The sequence below is a fragment of the Spermophilus citellus genome (genome assembly GCF_964194105.1).
Source record: "Spermophilus citellus genome assembly, chromosome: 3".
NCBI lineage: Eukaryota > Metazoa > Chordata > Mammalia > Rodentia > Sciuridae > Spermophilus > Spermophilus citellus.
Genome location: NC_138184.1, coordinates 12,486,552 through 12,506,859, shown reverse-complemented (window position 1 = coordinate 12,506,859; position 20,308 = coordinate 12,486,552). Strand labels below are relative to the sequence as shown.

General features: G+C 39.4%; 1 protein-coding gene across 1 annotated transcript; it reads left to right on the top strand.

The window, feature by feature from the left end:
* Window positions 1-7,366: 7,366 nt before the first annotated feature.
* Window positions 7,367-18,881, top strand: LOC308643239 (olfactory receptor 7A17-like; the record flags this gene model as incomplete). The annotated part of the gene is made up of 2 exons (XM_081283149.1): window positions 7,367-7,570; window positions 18,117-18,881. The coding sequence occupies 2 exons, from the start codon at window positions 7,367-7,369 to the stop codon at window positions 18,879-18,881; spliced, it is 969 nt and encodes a 322-aa protein (XP_081139275.1).
* Window positions 18,882-20,308: the final 1,427 nt, after the last annotated feature.

Sequence of the window (20,308 nt, the reverse complement as noted above, 5' to 3'; positions counted from 1 at the left end):
CTGGAGGTCATTGTGTTAAGTGAAATAAGCCAGGCACAGAAAGACAAGTACTATAGGATCTCAAGCAAATGAATAGAATCTACAAAAGTTGATCTCAGAAGCACAGAGAAAATGATGGTTCCCAGAGACTGAGAAGAGTAAATGGGTTTCAGGCATGGGGGAAGGTTGGCCAATGAGTACTAAGTTATAGTTGGATAGGAGAAAGGAGTTCTCATGTTCTATTGCATAGTAGAACATTATTATAAAGATAATGTGATATCTTCTCAAAATAAGAAATACAAAGGGCCAAGAAATATGTGAAAAACAGTTCAACTTCCCTAGCAATTAGGGAAATGCACACCAAAACTACACTGAGGTTTCATCTCCAGTCAGAATGGCAATTATCAATAAAAAATAAAAGCTGGTGAGGGTGTGGGGAAAACGTACACTCATATGGTGTTGGTGAGATTGCAACTTAGTACAATCACTCTGTAAATCAGTATGGCAATTCCTCAAGACTAGGAATGGAAACACTATATGACTTAGTTCTCCATGATATTTATCCAAAAGAACTAAAATCAGCATACTATAGTGATATAAGTACATCAATGTTCATAGCAATGTAATTCACAATAACCTAGTTACCAGGAACCTGTCAACAGACTAATGGATAAATAAAACATGATGGGGTTTTAGTCTGCAATGAAGAGGAATGAAATTATGACACTTTTTGGCAAATGGATGGAACTGGAGAACATCATGCTGAGGGAAATAAGCCAGATGCAGACAGACAGACAGTCAAGGGTCAATTGTTCTCTCTCTTATGCAGAATTTAGAGCAAACGGAGAAGAGAAAAGGAGGGGTGATACTATAGTTTATATTTTAAGTGTCCTTTGAAAGCTCACATACTAAACAAAGCAAAAAAAATTAGAGGAGAAATGTTTAGGTTGTGAGATCCTTAGCCTAATGCCTAATTAGGGATTAACGGGCAGTAACTGTAGGCAGGTAGGATGTGAGTGGAGGGTGAGTCACCACCCTCCTTCAGGGTGTATATTTTGTCCCTGGTGAGGAAGACACTCTCTGCTTCCTGATTGTCATGTCCTGAGTTGCTTTCTTCCATCCCACTCTTCCACCATGATGTTCTGCCTCTCCTCAGGCCCAAGAGTTAATGGAGTCAACCATCCATGGACTGAGACAAATGAAATCATGAGCTCCAAGTGAACTTTTCCTCCTCTAAAATTGTTCTTGTCAGGTCTTTTGGTTATAGCTGCAAAATGACTAATTGAAACAGGTGACTTCATTATAATAGAAAGAAGATCTGTGGACTGTGGGTGGAGGAGGAAGGTGCAATGGGAAAGGAGAGGAAGGGTGGAATGGAATTGACCAAGTGACACTATGAATGTTTATGAACATGTCACAGTGAATCTCACCTTTATGTGTACCAACAAAGCATCAATTTTTAAAACAATAAATAAATAGAAAGTAGACCAGTAGAGTATGGTAAGGAGAAGGAGGGGAGGGAAAGGAAAATAGTGGAGACTGAAGTACAGCAAATAAACTTCCATGTATGTATAATTATGACAAAATGAATCCAAATATCATGTATAACATGTACTAAAAAAGATATTAAAAAGAAATTAATGTGGAGAAATTACTAATGGCACCACATACAATGAATCATAAGAAAACTATGATCAATAAATATTTGCCCACAAACTGGAAAATTTTTAAAAAAATTAATAAATCCCTAGATGCATAGAATTTCCCATTGCTGAATCAGAAAGAAATAGAAAACAAATATGCCTGATAATGACTGAGAATAGAAGTCTCCTAAAGAAGAAAAGCTCAGAACCCAATATCTTCACTGATAACTCCTAGCAAACATTTGAAGAACTAATAGCAAGTCTGCTCAGACTTTTACGAAAAGTTGAAGACACAGGAACTCCTCCAAACTCATTTTACGTGGCCATCATCATTCTGACACCAAAAACAGATAAAGACATAGAAAACTATAGGGCGATATCCCTGGTGAATGTACATGTGAAAATCCTCAATAAAATACCAGCAAACAAAATCCAACAGTACATCAAAAAGATTCTACCACACAATTGTGTGAGATTTATCCCAGGGATGTGAGGATGGTTCAACATATGCAAATCAACAAATGTGAAAATCACCTCAACAGAATGAAGGACAAAACTATCTCATCAACTCAATGGATGCAAAAAGAGCATTGGACAAATCTCAACATGCCTTTGTAGTAAAAATTCTCAACCAATTGGTATAGAAGGAACATTCCTCAACACAATGAAAGCTATGTATTACAGAGCCAAGCTGACATCATTCCAATTGGGCAGAAGTTGAAAACTTTTCCTCTAGGACCTGAAACAAGAAAAGAATACCTCCTCTGACTACTCATTCATCCTAGTACAGAAAGTTCCAGCCAGAGCAAGTAGAAAACAGAAATAATCAGGACATCCTGATTGGAAAAAGAGGAAGTCAAATTACCCATTTGCAATGATATATTTTAGAGTTTATTTTTAGCTGACACAAAGATCTATATGTATGGGGTGTAGAGAAAATTTATGTGCAGTGATCAAATGAGGGTTGCTAGCACTTCCTTCTCCTTAAACATTTATACTTTCCTTGCATGTCAAGCCAAAATATCTATTAAGCACCTTTGTTCAAGGCAGGGAGACCCTGCCCTTGTGCAATTTCTATTCTGTTATGGACTTAATGTGTCTGTCTCCTCTAAAATTCTTACATGGAAGTCCTAACTCCCAATGAGATCACTTAATCATTCTAAGCCCCAACTGCATGATTGTAGAATAAGGTTCTTAATAGCGTGAACACAAAGAATGGCCTGTAATAAAAATTGAAATGAATTTTGTAAGTCACTAATCTTAGGACAATGTGCATTAAATGATCTAAAGATGTCTCTTTGAATTACCAAATGCTGAATAAATACATGACCAAATGACAGATTTGACTCATGTTATAAACATGATATCTTTGCTTGTTTTGGAGGGAGATATCACAAAGCCAAGGATTGCAGAAGTCATGGTTTTGTGTTTAGGGATCACAGTTCACTCCCTAGTTGAAGAGAGGAGTAAGAAAGTGAATAGAGATATCAGGCCTGGTCGTCCCCATACGTGTCACATGGGTTTAGGGACCCAGGTTACCTAATCAAGACAGCATCATCCAAATTAGACCTTAGAGAAAATGTCAAGTCAGGGCTGAAATTGGTGTTAGGAGTTTAGCTCTCTGGAAGGCAGAAGAGTTCATGGAGAATCATAACAAAGCCTGATCCCCCTGAGATACAATTTGTTTGTCTTGAGAACACAGAATCAGCAAGAAAATTCCCACAGGGAAATAATGTGCTCAGGGTTGGAACAAGAGAGAAATGTGCCTAATGAGCAGACACACAGAGCTGTAAATATTGCCCCATCCTTTGTCCCTTGGCGTGTGTGACCTTGTTCTGGATGGAAGGTGGCTGTTTGTCTTGGAGTCCTGTATTGGGCTCTGGGACTGCTGCTTGAACCCTCCCTGCTGCCTTGTCCTTCCACAGGGCTTCAGGCTCCATGGCCAACCATGCAGGGAGGAATTTGAATTTCCACACAGGTAGTGACAAATTCCATTGAGAAAACACATCCAGGTGAGTCTTGGTTCCCAGAAGGTGCTGCAGGAATATGCTGAGAGACTGGAAGCCAAGAACATTTACCTAAGGTGGCTGACAGCCAGCCCAGCCCAGCACTGAGAGGCTGGGGAGGTTGCTTACTGGTTTGTCTGATTAACTGGTTGATATATTTATTCACCATGCAAAACAGAGAAGTGAGCCCTGAACTCAGCAATGCAAAGGTCATTGTAGACAGTGAGGTGATGGCCCCAGAAGCCGTGTTAGAAGTAGGAATGAGTGGACTGAAGTGGTTTTCAGTGTAAGTAGAGTATGTGCCCATTAGGTGGAAAAGAGAAGAGTGCGCTACCTGTAGAGAGAGAGAATAGCGAAGGCACTTTCATCTCTGTGATGGGGCATCATTTTGTTTGGCATCTGATTATCTCCTGCCCGTTTTTACGGTTACCAGAATTTCAATGGAATTTTCCTGTTTGGTGTTGTTCTTTTGTCTTTGAGAGTGATATATTTCAGCCATAATCATTTTTAAAATTTTATTTAGTGACAAATTCCTATCATCTATTTCTGAGTTTCTTGACTTGTACAAGATGATTTTAAACTTTATGTATAGTATTCTTGGTGTCCCCCTAAACTGTGCTCTTTAATTACATATTGTGGTCTTCAATTCCTCTGAATTTTTGTAAGGTATGTGAGGTAATGGACCAACCTCTTTTTCTTCCAGCTAAATAGTCATTTACGCCGACTTTCATTCAACTAGTCAAGATTTTCCAACAAAATTGAAATATAATCTTATCCTGTGCTGAATGTTCTTATACACAGAGGCAGGATTCCTTGTTCATTCAACAAAGAGCAACTAAATATCTGTACATGCCTCAATATTCAGGGAATATTCTTTTATATTCTCTTATGTTTAGCTCTTCACCAATATAACTTTACATCTATCATGACAGCATTAAAATGTTGGTTTTATAGATCTTCTTTCCCTTGATGCTGAACTCAATTTTGTTTAATTCAGTTGTTTTAGAAAACACTAAATTTAACCTGGTTTTATTCTCCTGATATGCATTTTATTTCACAACTCCGCCTCTTCTTTCATTTTGTTGAAGATAATGCAGACATATCCGCATACGGCTGTAAAAAGAAAGAGGTGAACCAAGCCGGTTAGTCTCATTTCAACCTTGCATCAATGTGGTCAATGTGTGTGTTACAGAATGCCCTCAGCATGACACACAGGCAGGATTGGACTCCGTGCCAAAGCACAGACTCCTTGTAGAGTGTGGGGGGTTTATAGACTGTCACCTGGGGCAGCCTTGGTCAGGGGAAGGTCACAACCAGGACTAGGCGGGCCCACTGGATTTGCTCAGAGTTCAACACTGAAAGCCAAGGAATAATCCAGAAAAGATTCCACATAAGAAAATGGAAGGGAGGGGCGCTTCTGCCTCACGGGCAACTGGAGTCCTTCTGGGTCTGGCTTATTTCACAGATCAACAAATACCAACTGGTTTTCACTGTGAGATCTAAAGAATTGATCTCATAGAAGGAGAGAATAGAATCATCATTTCCAGAGATTGGGGAGAGAAAGGATACAAAAATGGGGAGTCTGGGCAGCCAGGAGAAATAAATTTGGCAATTTTATCACATAGTTAACAATGATACATCATATATCTCCAAACAGCTACAAGAGAGGGTTTTGAATAATCTAAGCACAATGAAATTGAAGTATTGAGGTGGTGGATATACACATGGCCCTGAATTGATTGTTACAGGATGTGTACATATATTGGAACTTCTCATTTTACCCCACAAACTTCTGTAATTATTATGTGTCAATGAAAGATGAAATGAAATACAAACACCCCAATTAGTCAACTCAATATGTAATGGCACAGGAAAATATGCCATCTACTATTTCATACAAAAACTGCACATTCGTTGTTCTTCATGCATTTATTTTCTGTTATTTGACAAGATTTTCTGTATTTTCTCCTTTCTCTCTTCTTGCTATGCTGGGATTGAACCCAGGCTGTCACGCAGATGAATCAAGTGCTCCACCACTGAGCTTCATCTGATGCCTGATGTGTTTTTGTTCTGTTTTGGTATTTCTCTATAAAGCAAGCCAAAGACCCCCATGCAGGGACCCTTACCATAATTAAGCAGAAACCCCCACCATATTTGTGACATGTAAGTTCCTCTTATTTGCAGAAAGCTTCTTACACAGGATGTCAGGGAAAACTTTCTGCATGCAGAGGATATTGTGCTTAATAATTTCCTCTTTTTGTAAATACCAGGTTTGCAGAAAAAAAAAACTTGTGGAACCTCTGGTTTAGAGGATGGAACAAAAGCACTTGTCATTCAAAACGTCCAAGACCTTGGAATAAAGTTCAAAGAATTTCTAAAATCTTTGTCCAGAGAATGTTTTAGGCAAGAGCCCTCTAGGACTATGGCAGTCAATAAACCTGCTTCCTGAAAATTCCTTGGGTGACCATGTACTCCTTCCTGCCAATCTGTCCTATGTGGACATCTGCTTAATCTCCACCATCATCCCAAAGATGCTGGAGAACCTCCAGACACAGATCAAGGTCATTATCTATGAAGACTGCATCATACAGATTTATATGATTTTAATTTATTTGTAGTGTTGGACAACTTTCTCTGACCCACATCATCTAAACACAGAGTAGAAAATAGCTCTAGCAAAAGGAAGCTCAAATTGGTCATGTGTCAGGGATATTCACAAGCTGGAACTTTTGGGTACCTTTGCACACCTATGTAAAGAAAGATGATTTGATATCAACAGCTTAAACAAGGCCCATTCCTTTCTAATAATGTGACTGAGAGTGAGAAAAACAAAGTATGTTGTGTGTTTAAAGCAGGGTGGTGTGTGTGTGTGTGTGTGTGTGTGTGTTTGTGTGTGTGTGTGTGTGTGTTTATGTATGTTTGTCCTTAGGGCTCAGAAGAGGTTTGACCAAGAGGGACCTGGGCTCAGTATTATTGCAAGGGGCAGATGAGTTAAACCACAAAACAACAACATCTGAGTCTCCTGCTGTTCTGAACCTCAACAGCACCAAGGCCCCTCTGTTCTTCATTATTCTCTGACACCCACTCATGTCCCTCTCCCTCTTGCTCATCCTGCTCATTCACACTGGCTGCCGCTGACCCTGAACATCTGAATCCAGCACCTCCCCCGGGGCCTTCACCTGTGTACCCCTCTTGCCAGGCACACATTTCTACACACTGTCTTCCTTGGGGTTTCTTTGCAAATGTCGCCTCTTGTCTTGCCTGAAGCTCCAGGACAAAATAATGCTCCTTCTCTACTTTCTCCTTCAAACATGCTTTTGATTTTCCTTCATAGTAACTATTAATGCATGACACGTCACACGAGGGTTTCCTTCCCCTATTTACCTTTGCTTTCATTGGCTTGTATTGTTCCTCCCTTTTTAGATTTAAGAACACTTCTTTTTTCAGCACTGATCATTCACTGTCGGAACAGTGCCTGCAACGTGATCATCACTACATTTTATTTCTCAAATGCACTAAAGAAATTCAAATCCATAACCTCTTGGGAGAAAAGCTGAGAGTCAGACAATTGTTCCAGTTCAGAGTGGACAAGGGTCCTGTGAAGGAGAGCAGAGTCACACAGAGAACAGAAATCTACATCTTGCCTATAGAACATGAAGGACAGCATTTCTTCCAGGTTCAAATTGCATAATTGTGTCATGTCCATTTTTTTCTTTTCTTGTTAGTTTCATCAACCAAATGGGTCCAGAGAATGACACACAACTTTCAGACTTCCTTCTTCTGGGATTTTCAGAGGACCCAGAACTGCAGCCCCTCATCTTTGGCCTTTTCCTGTCCATGTACCTGGTCACTGTGCTGGGGAACCTGCTCATCATCCTGGCCACCATCTCAGACTCCCACCTGCACACGCCCATGTACTTCTTCCTCTCCAACCTGTCCTTTGTGGACATCTGCTTCACCTCCACCATCATCCCCAAGATGCTGGTGAACATCCAGACACAGAGCAAGGCCATGACCTATGCAGGTTGCATCACTCAGATTTATTTTTTTACATTATTTGTAGTGTTGGACAACTTCCTCCTGGCTGTGATGGCCTATGACCGCTTTGTGGCCATCTGTCACCCCTTGAATTACACAGTTATCATGAACCCCCATCTCTGTGGCTTGCTGGTGCTGGCATCCTGGATCACGAGTGCCCTGAATTCCTTATTACAAAGCTTGATGGTGTTGCAGTTGTCCTTTTGTTCAAACTTGGAAATCCCCCACTTTTTCTGTGAAATTATCCAGGTGGTCCACCTTGCCTGCTCTGACACTTTTCTTAATGATCTGGTGATGTACCTGGCAGCTGTGCTGCTGGCTGGTTGTGCCTTTGCTGGTATCCTTTACTCCTACTCCAAGATCATGTCCTCCATCCGTGCAATCTCATCAGCTCAGGGCAAGTACAGAGCCTTCTCCACCTGTGCGTCTCACCTCTCCGTGGTCTCCTTGTTCTATGGCACAGGCCTGGGTGTGTATCTTAGCTCTACTGTCACACACAACTCACACTCCAATGCAACAGCCTCTGTGATGTACACTGTGGTCACCCCCATGCTGAACCCCTTCATCTACAGTCTGAGGAATAAAGACATCAAGAGCGCTCTGATGAGACTCATTGAAAGGGTGACAATAAAAGGGACATTTGGCCCAGGGCTGGACAAATGCCCGTAGTTGAAGGTCAAAGACTCAGAGCCAGTAATTGTGATTCTTTTATCAAAGTATAGAAGTAGAATTCATCCTTTCTATTTGGCTGTGGAAATTTATGCTCTTTAACTAATTTCAAACTAAATTTAGTTAATTTCCTCTATGCAACATAAATAAATTTCTTATGAAGGATTGCCTCTCCCTAGTAGCCTAGATATTTCCCTTTGTCATTTTTCTACTTCTCAAAATTTCCCATGATATCATTATAAATATTTATATTTTTGTATGTCATGGGTCAACCTGTATTTCTTAAGAATAATGTCTTCACAAGTGGCATATATCATACCAAGATTTTTTTAGTTTTGATTTTAGATAGTCATGAGTTTTATTTACTCCTATCAGAAAAACACACTTGGCAACTAAGGCTATTTCTGAAATTTATGGAAATGTCTGTTATTCGTTTGATGACCACTACTTTAACTTACCTTTTAAGGAATATAGATTTTTAACATCCTAGCAGGTTTTAGAAATAGTCATTGGGTTTTGTTCTTCCCATAGGATGATGGTTTGTTTTTAACTCACTGTCCACAGTGTCAACAATCTTCACTGGTAAAAATTAATTATCAAGGTATGACTCTAGTGGGATTCTATGGGTAAAGACAAATCTGAACAAATAAGTTGAATCATTGTAGACTTAAAGTCAGAGATGAATGCAATGAAGCAAATTTCAAGTCATGCACTGTATTACTCTGTGAAAGATTTCTTTTGCAAGCTTTACATTGACTCACTGATGCTTGAAAGATTGGCATTTCTGTGGAAAGGGGTTTGTTCATTGGAAGGAAAGACAGGTGGCATCTTTTATAGTTTTTTGGGGGTATACTGGGGCTTGCACCCAGGGGCACTTAACCACTGAATCATATCCCCAGTATATCCCCAGCCCTTTTTAGTTTTTATCTTGAGACAAGATCTCACTAGGTTGCTGAGGTTGGTCTCAAACTTGCAATTCTCCTGCCTCAGCCTCCTGAGTCACTGGGAATGCAGACGTACACCTCCATGCCCAATTATCTTTTGTTTTATTATTAATTTACTTATTTCTCCTTGAACATTTTGATACTGCCCACAAATGTGACTCCTTCCATTGCACCAAATTGAATATTTCACTTTCCTAAATTTTACCACAACCATTAAAAGGTGAGATAAAGAACAACATCATCTATTGTCAACCTTCTTTGTGCTCAGTATTTTCTTTAGTCTTCACGATCACAGAGTGGCTCACAAAAGTGCCCCAGTTCCTGCTCAGTCATGCAAATCAGGGCCCCACATTTTTCCTCACACACCTACTGGTTGCTCTGAAGGGGATCTCAGTGTAATCACTTTTTAAAAAATATTTTTTTTAATTGTAGATAGACATAATAACTTTATTTCATTTATTTATTTTTATGTGGTATGGAAGATTGAACCCAGTGCCTCACACTTGCCAGACAAGTGAGCCATAACCCCAGTATTCACTTTTTAATACAGTTATCTGAAGTAGACTTGGAAGGCAGAGCAGTTGTGAATGCTGTCTTCACACACAAGAAGCAATGCTAGAGCAAGTAGCAGCAGACAATTACCAAGGGTTTCTTCTGTTTGATTATGTTATGGCTTCAGTGTCACCCCCTTAACTACACAGTTATCAGCTACCGCTACACATCCACCCCTCTTAAAACCAACTGCTTCAGTACAATGCCATCGTGACTGAATGGAACCGCATGCTGGAGAAAACCCCTAAAGGCTGACAATGATTTGGACCAACAGGGACCTCTGTTTATTACTAATTACCTGCACACAAATACTATAGTGGTTTTATTCATAATTGTCTAAACTTGGAAGCAGACAAAATGCCTTTCATAGGTAAATGGATAATCAAACTGGGGTGCATCCATACACTGGAAAAGTCATTCTTCAGAAAAAAGAAAGAAATGAGCTCTTGAGTCTCAGAAAGAACTGGGGGAATCTTAAATTTTCATTGCTAAGGAAAGAAGCCAATCTCAAGAGGCTACATGGCAAGTGATTCTAATCGCATGGCACATGGTTGTTGGTGCTGATCAGAGGTAGAGAGTTTGCCTTGCACACAAAGGCTCTGGTGCTCTCTCAAACACTACAAAAATAACAACAACAACAACAAGCAAACACACGGAATAAAAAAACCAAAACTTAGGACATTCTGGAAAAGACATAACTGTAGAGATCTTTAAAATAAAATCAGTGTTTGCCAGGGATTTGGGGAAAATAGGGAGAGATAAATAGGTGTAAATGAGAATTTTGGTATAGTGAAGGTATTTCACATGACACTGTAATGGTGAATAAATGTCACTGTACATTTGTCAAAAGCCAAAGAGAGTACAGCTTAGAGAGCAGACCCTAATGCAAACCCTGCACTTTAATAATAATTATAATAGTAATATCAATTATAATGAATGTTTCACAAAGGCAGCCAGTGTTGTGAGAGGGGTGAGCAAGAGGAGGGTGATGAGAGATGGTGACAGAGAAGGCTGAATGTCAAGGCTGCCTCTTTGTATGATGAGGATTCAGGGAGTCCCTCAGGCCAGGTGTTATTGCATTGACACTTTATTAGGATGGTTATAAATGTGTCCAATCAAGTGAAAGACACCCTTCCCTGACTCCATTTGTTATCTTGAGCTGGCCTGAGTCACCTCCTGGAATATATTGAACCCAGGTCCCCTTTCTGTGAAACTTGTTCTCATACTTAATCACACACACACACACACACACACACACACACACACACACACTGCATATGACTCTCACTTCCACCACTAGAAGGCTCTCTTTCCCTTAAAGAATGCATAAATGGTACCCAGAAATTCGGGTTCCTACATCTCTTATGTATGAGTGAATTTGGATTCCATCTTCTGTGGCCATTTTCTGCCATATTTTTTAAAACCAACTTTTAAAACTCTGATTAATAAACAATAGAAAGGAATTAATTAGACCATATTGGGATAGGAAGGACTAATAAACTCAGGTATTCCCTGAGACACTATAAGCAACAGAAGGTTTCCTAATTTCCTGATACATTCCAACCAAAATCATATCATCTTGATGGTAAGAAGAAATCATGAAAGAATGAAAATAAACGTATGCAGAAGACAAATGCAATGATATCTTTTTTTAGATCAAGACATTTACAGATTGAACATTTCAAGATCAAAAAAAAAGAATAAAACTAAAATTTTTAAAACAATTAAATATACAAAAAAGCAACAAAAGCTATGCATTACTTATATAAGAAAGCATAGAACTTGGGCTTTTTTTGTGCTTATCTCATATTTATTTGACCAAGTAGTTTTTTATATGATCCAATAGAAGATAAGGCAGCTCCTGTTTCCTCTATCCTTTTTATTTTAATTGCAACTTTCATGTATCATTATCATTTTCGTGTATCATTTTACTAATATCTATAAACCTTATGTCCTTTATTCCATGCTAGACTACAAGATCAACTTGCTATGCTAATCCAACCTTATCTATATCTATATTAACCTACTTGCTTATAGTGATCAGGCCACACCATAACACAACCTCCTTTTTGACAAATCGAGCAAGCAGACTCCAGTACTGGATCTGTTCTTCTTCCAGTGCACAAAGACCTCCTAGGACCATATTCTGTAAAATTCTATATACACCATGATATCTCTATCCTTCAAAACTGATAACATTTTTTGTATATTTATCCTTGAAGACAGTGACCAGGCACATGATGGCTCCATTGTTCTCTCTATTCTCCAGGATGAGAGGGACTTCAACAGCTTTATTGACACTTGTATTTTTACCAAAAAAACTTTGTAAAGATATGCACACTATGTATAAAATAGTAAAGAAGTTTTCCAATAAACATCATGGCAGGGGAAGACATCAGGTTAATACAGTGCTTCAATGTCCACCAACAGATGAATGGATAAAGAAAATGTGGCATATATACACACAGGAAAGTATTATTCAGCCATAAAGAAGAAAAAATACTGTCATTTGCAGCAAAATGAATGAAGCTGGAGGATACCATGCTGAGAAAAATAAATCAGGCAAATTAAGGCAAGTGACAAGTATTGGGTCCTCCTTCTCATATATATAAACTAAAATAATGTTCTTTTTAGTTATACATGACAGTATAGTGTATTTCAACATATTATACATACATGGAGGAGAACTTCCAATTATTGCTGTTGTACATCATATGGAGTTTCACTGATGCTGTATTCATAAATGAACATAGGAAAGTTATGTCCAATTCATTCTACTGTCTGCTGTTCCCATTCCTCCTAAAATCTCTTTATTCCTCTTTGTCTAATCCAATGAATTTCTATTCTTCCAAGCCCACACTTATTGTGAGTTAGCATCCACATATCAGACAAAAACTTTGACCATTGGTTTTTTTGGATTAATTTATTTCATTTAACATGATAGTTTCCAGTTTCATCCATTTATTGGCAAATGCCATAATTTCATTTTTCTTTGTGGCTAAGTATTATTCCATTGTGTATATATACCTTATTTTTTTATTCATTCATCTATTAAAGGGTACCTAGGTTGGTTCCATATCTTAGCTATTGTGAATTAAGCTGTTACAAGCATTGATGTGGCTACATCACTGTAGTACGCTGATCTTGAGTGTTTTGGGTATAAACCTAGGAATGGTTTATATCCATTGTGTGCCTAGTTACTGTCTTCAAGGATAAATATATAAAAAATGTTATCAGTTTTGAAGGATAGATATATCATGGTGTATACAGAATTTTACAGAATATGGTCTAGGGAGGTCTTTGTCCACTGGAAGAACAGATCCAGTACAGGAATCTGCCTGCTGGACTGAGTCAAATGGTGGTTCCATTCCAGGAAAGATCTCCCATGTCTTTGAATAGGCAGAATTAATATTGTTCAAATGGCCATACTACGAAAAGTGAAATAAATATTTGATGCAATTCCTATTAAAATTCCAATGACATTCTTCATAGAAATAGAAAAAAACAGTCATGAAATTCATTTGCAAAAATAAGAGGCCCAGAATAGCCAAAGTAATCCTTAGCAAGAACAGTGAAGCAGGGGGCATCATAATACCAGACCTTGAGTTATACTACAGAGCTATAGTAATAAAAAAAACAGCATGGTATTAGCATGAAGACAATGGTACATAATAGAAGACCCACAGACAATTCCAAATAAATACAGTTATCTCATACTAGAAAAAGGCACAAAAAACATATTTTGGAGAAAAGGTAGCCTCTTCAACAAAAGGTGCTGGGAAAACTGGAAATCCATATGTGGCAAAATGAAATTAAATCCCTGTCTCTCATCCTGCACAAAACTCATCCCAAAGTGGATCAAGGGCTTAGGCATTAGACCAGAAACCCTGCACCTGCTAGAAGAAACAGCAGGCCCAAATCTCTACCATGTCAGCCTAGGAACCAAATTCCTCTACAATACCCCTAAAGCACAAGAAATAAAATCAAGAATCAATAAAAGGGATGGTGTCAAACTAAAAAAAAAAATGGTCATGGAAGAAGGATTCCTAGGACTGGGGAGAGTGCAGGAGGCAAGGTGAAGAGATCACTGGTGGAAGAAGTGTGGCTAGGCATGCTCAATGCACAATGTATGCCTGCATGGGAATGTCACAGTGACCCCCCCCCCAATGTGCATGATTGACATGTGTTAAGAATAATAATTTTGAAATAAAATGAATGAAGAATTGACCATTGGTAGATCATTAGCTTAAATGAGTCTTTTTCTGATGTATATATAGATCAACACATCACATTTATCCCATAAATACACACATCTTATTTCTTAAAAATATAAGGGACTAAACCTGCACTGAATTGTAAAAAATATATTTTTAACTAAATCTGCAGAAAGCAACATATAAGTCTACCTGTGTACAAACCATCTTAAAACTTAGGAAAGAAACTCAGAAGAAAGAAGATAGACATCTATGTAACATAGAAGATGTTTTAAATTATGGACAGAATTATTTTTTTCAAAAGACTACAGAAGAATAACCATCTGTAAATATCTGTTGAGAAATTCTGAAGACTGTATTAAAACAGGTATATAGAAATAATCAGCCAATAAAAATAGTGACCAGATTTTTGGATACTTGCTCCAAATCAGTAGAATTTTAAGAAAACAACTAAATTGTCCTTCAAACTTTCTGGACTGGAAAAAAAAAATTTAAACCTGTCACATTACTAGTTTGGAACTTTTTAAATAGTTGCCCAAGGTGGATGCTAAATTTGCTAGAAACATCATAAGTTTTGGGGGAAAACATCTGGAGATGGTTATAAATTTGGAAAATATAGAATTTTTTTTAACTTGGAACTTCTCAGCCTCAGCACTGCTGAGATTCAGGGCCAGATCTCCATGTGGTGGGCAGCATCCCCTGTGCTCCAAACCCCCTCCCCGGTGTGCAGGAGATTCCTCTGGAAGTCAAGAGAGCTTACAGAGAAGTAGTAATAAAAATGATTCATTTGACTTCTAACCTGGTCACAAGGGAAGAGAAAATTCACAAGAATGATTTTCTTTCTGCCCAGACCAATGCCCAACAGGGAAATCATACTCAGAACTGGAATAACAAGAGATAAATGGGCTTAATGAGTAGATATAGGGAGCTGTAAATATCTCTTCTGCTTGAGGGACAATAGTCCCTCAGCGTGTGCAACCTGGGGATGGACAAGACCTTGTGGTTGCTTTTGATGTCCTAAATCTGGTATGGCCTCCAATACTTCACTTCTTCCTTCTGTCTTGTTTGGGGACAGAGCTTCCGTCTCCATCACCAACCACCCAGGGTAGGACTGAAGCTTCAAACAGAGACCTTCTTCTCAGAAACCCCCATCCAGGTGAGCCTGGGCATTCTCAGCAGGAAAGGTTTAGAGAGAATCAACGTGAGATCACCTAAGGTCAAATCCAGCTTAGTCCAATGACAAGAAATGGCTGTGCCTGTCTGCTTGGTTGACTAACGAATCATCATTAATTTATTCATAGGCTAAAATAAAAAAATATATGTAAGACTCAGCAACACCGGAATGATTATTCACAGGTCAGTAATGGGAACAGAAGTCCAAATGGTGGACTGTGGAGGGAATGGGAAGCACTGGGAACTGTTACCAAAACTGGGCCATATTCAAGTTTTTTGGTTAAGGGGGGAGGAAAATTGAGCAAGAAGGAGGTATATGAAGATGTTGCAAAACTAATTTCTTAATATTGGGAGCATTGGGTATATTTTTGTCATTAAAAATATCTGGTCAATGTGTGGCTTGCTGATTCTGCTTTAGGACCCGTTGATGAATGACACACTCTGCGTTTTTTTTTTTTTCTCAAATTGTGTTGCTGCATATGCTGGTGCAAAGAATATCTAATAGGTGAAAAGCATATAATTATGAGCTTTTCTTTGAAAGTTTTCCCTTTCTCATGAGGCTGCATATATTGTGGGTTTGTTAGATATGAGGTCTAAAAAAGAGGTCTGTGCAAACTCTTTGCTCTTGTGTGGTAGATGTGCAGGTTTTTATTCCAATGGATGATTGGATTCTTTCAAACATAAAAACTGGAAGGTTCGTTGGTTGGTTGATTGGTTGATTGGTTGTTTTTTAGCCAACCTTGCTGTTCACTATTTTGCATTCTTTGTATTTATAGACCTAGTTGGGGAGAATGCATCAACCTTTAACATTTATCTCTTTGTCATGTTGGGAGTTTTCAAACTGCTGTTTTCCAGTCTTTATAAAACACGTAACCTTCTGCAGCAAAGTGTAGCCACGAGCCTAATGTGCTGCAGAACATTAGGACTCGCTCCCCCTCTCTAACCATAGCTGTGTACCTGTTCTCTAGCCTTCCTCTGTGTTTCTTACCTCCCACTTCTGAGCCTCTAAAGATCACTATCCGACCCTCTACTTCTGTGAGGTTGACTTCATGAATTAGAAACCTACTATCCCCAATGCACCAGTGAATAGACTAACATTTATAATCCCTCTGTTGGCTTCAAGTTCCAGTAGCTACTATTTGATCCATACAATATTTAAAACCTGGTTATCTGATTCTGGAAGTTCCATATTTAATATTATGCATAAAATCCCTTTCTCATTTCATCCCTACCACTGTTACACTTTGTGTATTTCTATTGTGGATTTTCGGTTGAGTCCCTTCTCTCGTTTTTGCAATGTGCTGGTATCTCTCCTCTCGCTTTCAGATAACTTGGGCTTTGCTGCCTCTCTGCTCATTCTGTGCATGAAGAAGAGAAAAGCAAACCTCCAGCACCAAGGACGCCCTCCTTCACCAGAGACTCTGGGGACCCTGGGTGTGGTGAGTACTCCTCATCCCTTACGCCCCTCTCAGCACTCTCTGTCTACTGAGCAGATTGTTGGCTTATGTCTCCCTAAATCCAGGGCACAAAATGGTCATATCATGATTTGCATACCATCTGGAATTTGAGGACTCTGTCTCTATTTTAAGGGGAAATATATTCCGATGTTGACAGCTGCCTTGCAATCCGTCCTTCTTCTAATCAGTATGGCAGAGACTGAGAAAATGTGCAGTAGCATCGACTTAGTATGCACCGTGGAAGGTGGTGTGTGTGTGTGTATGTGTGTGTGTGTGTGTGTCTTGTGGGGAGTGACCAGTCCTAAGAATGAGGTGGCTTGAAGTTTCATATCCCATAATCTAACTCATCTACAGATGTCCAAATGTGAACCAGATGACATAAATATGGAGGGATGTATTTAGATTGAAGGATGCCTTTGAAACAAGATCAAGTGCAAGGCACAGCATGTGAAAGAGGAGCCCCTGCATGGTGATGTTTCATCAGCAGTGAGATCACCTCTTCCTCAGTGCCCTGGCACCCTCTCTCATCACTCTCCCTGGCTCATCCCTCTCATCACACTGGCTTCCTTTTCAGACTTGAGCACCTGGCACAAGCACCTTTCTCGGGGTCTTTGCACTGTCTGATCCTCCTGCGGGAGACACACTTCCTCAGTTTACCTATGGATCCTGTTCTGTCTGAGGTCTGGGTTCAAATGTTACCCGATTACTGCTCTTGCCTGGCCCCCATAAAATTAGCACCCACCATCCTCCCCTTCCTTCTATGGATGGTGTTTTCTTTAGCACACGTATCTCCATCTGAAAGTTATGTGGCTGTTTCTTTACGTGCTTGTATTTGTCCCCCATCATCAGACTGTAGGAATTCTTGTATTTCAGCACCTCTACCCATTCCCTAAATGGCCCCAGGAAGGTAGTGGGCTCTAAGTACATGCTTCTCAATTTTGCCAATGGACTGTCTCCACAGCACTGTAGGAGAGGGACTTCCTGGCTGAGGATGGTGAGGATGGACAGGAGAAAATGCATAAGATGGGGAATCTTCCAAAGGGGACCAGGTCCTACATGAAATACACAAACCAATGTCTTGATCGCAAAATGCAAATCATGGCATTTCTATGGTTCTAATTATCTATCTATCTTGAATATTAGATATGTCATTATTCTCTTTAACCGTAGTCACATCCTTCAAACTCAATATATCCCTCCTTATTTCCAGCATTCATCATTTTTCTCTTTCCACCAGATGGAACCCAGAAATAATACACAAATGTCAGAATTTCTACTGCTGGGATTTTCAGAGGACTTGGAACTTCAACCTCTCCTGTTTTGGCTTTTCCTCTCCATGTACCTGGTCACTGTGCTGGGGAACCTGCTCATTATCCTGGCCACCATCTCAGACTCCCACCTGCACACGCCCATGTACTTCTTCCTCTCAATCTTGTCTTTTGTGGACATCTGCTTCACCTCCACAAGCATTCCAAAGATGCTGGTGAACATCCAGACTCAGAGCAAGGTCATTACCTACTCAGGCTGCATCACACAGATGTACTTTTTATTGTTTTTTGCAGGGTTAGATGACTTCCTCCTGGCTGTGATGGCCTATGACCGCTTTGTGGCCATCTGTCACCCCTTGCACTATACTGTCATCATGAATCCCAGGCTCTGCATGTTGATGGTGCTGGTGTCCAGCATCATCAGTGCCCTGCATTCCCTGTTACAAAGCTTAATGGTATTGCAGCTGTCCTTCTGCACAGACATGGAAATCCCACACTTTTTCTGTGAATTGAATCAGGTGGTCCACCGTGCCTGCTCTGACACCTTTCTTAATGACATGGTGATATATTTTGCAGCTGTGCTTCTGGCTATTGGCCCCCTGGCTGGCATCGTGTACTCCTACTCCAAGATCGTGTCCTCCATCCGTGCAATCTCATCAGCTCAGGGCAAGTACAAAGCCTTCTCCACCTGTGCGTCTCACCTCTCTGTGGTCTCCTTGTTTTATTGCACCTGCATTGGTGTATACCTCAGTTCTGCTGTGACCCAAAACTCACGCCCAACTGCAACAGCCTCTGTGATGTACATGGTGGTCACCCCCATGCTGAACCCCTTCATCTACAGTCTGAGGAACAAGGACATCAAGAGCTCTCTGAAATCACTCTTAGGGAAGGAGACTCTAAAAGTGCCAATTGTACTGAGACTGAAGAAGTGCCCATGATTGCAGGGCTCCATCTTTTGGAGACAATAATTATGATTCTGTGATTAGATTGGGCAAGCAAAATTGCTCCTTCTATGTGTTTCCTTCTCTATATAATTTAATTAACTCATTTTTCCAGAAAGGTAATTTGTGTATCAACTTCCCAATATATCCTATGGTATTTTCTCCTATCTTTAACTTTATATTTTTCTTTTTATTGACACCTAATAATTTATACATAGTTATGGGGTACAGAATGGTAATTCAACATATAATAATCAAATCAGGATAATTAGCCTTTCCATCTCCTTATCATATGTGAGTGTGTATGTATGTGTGTGTGCATGCGTGCATGTGTATATGTGTACATGTATATGTGTGCATGTGTGTGTGTGTGTGGATGTGTGTGTTTGGAGCCTTTAAAATCCTCTCCTTTATTTCTCCATAAAACATATAGTAGGTTGTTCCAAACTAGGCTTTTCAAACTAGGGCTTTCCATCTTTTCTGATATGTAAAAGTTTTTTCCTTTGTCATTTTCTTATTTTCCCAAAATATTCTCAGCCTTGGGAAAGAAGTATGTGGAAATTTCCATTCATGTCATAATGCAACATGAATTTCTTTTTTTCAAGGACTAGTGGAAATTTTTTTATTTATAAACTGATTGATTGATTGATTCAGCCAATCATCATTCTATGGCTGAGAAGAATAAAGTCTGAAAGTCGTAAAAGTGTTAATATTCTACTAAAGAAAACTTTATATAATGAAAATAAGAAACAACAGATATCTGGAATCACCATGCCTTCCTGGCCTACATAGCTCAATAATAGAAAAACACGAATTTCTTAAGAATAATTTCTTCTGATATAGCATATGGTGTATAATTTTTTCTTGGGTGTTACTATAGGAATATTTGAATTTTACTACATCTATGGGGAAAAATCTGCACTTGGTTAACACTTATGTAATTTCACGATACAAGAAAATCTGAGGCCAGCTTTTCCACATGCACTTCTATCATGATTTTCTACATTGCTCCCTTAACTGCTCTTCCTGAAATGCAGACCTTAGCATAACAGCACACTTCAAGACTGGTCATGGAGTTTTATTCCTTGTGAGGGTGCTGTGCTTTTATTGAGCACCATGTCCACAGGGCTTTCCACAGTCACTGGCAGAAACAATCAATGACGTGTCTCCAAGTGGAGCTGGCACAAAAGAAAAATTAGAACAAGAAGCCCCACCTGATGTGTCCTGTGAGTGACAGATGACTTTAAACTGGACAAAGCAAGTTCTTACATCACACATTTAATATCTTCCATTATAATGTGAAACATTTCTTTTATATGTCATAATCTACCTGTTGAAGTTTGAAAGATTGTTGTCCATGTGTGAGGGGCTTGCTCATTGGGAGTCAGGCTTAGAGTGACATGTCCATTTTTTAAAATTATTGA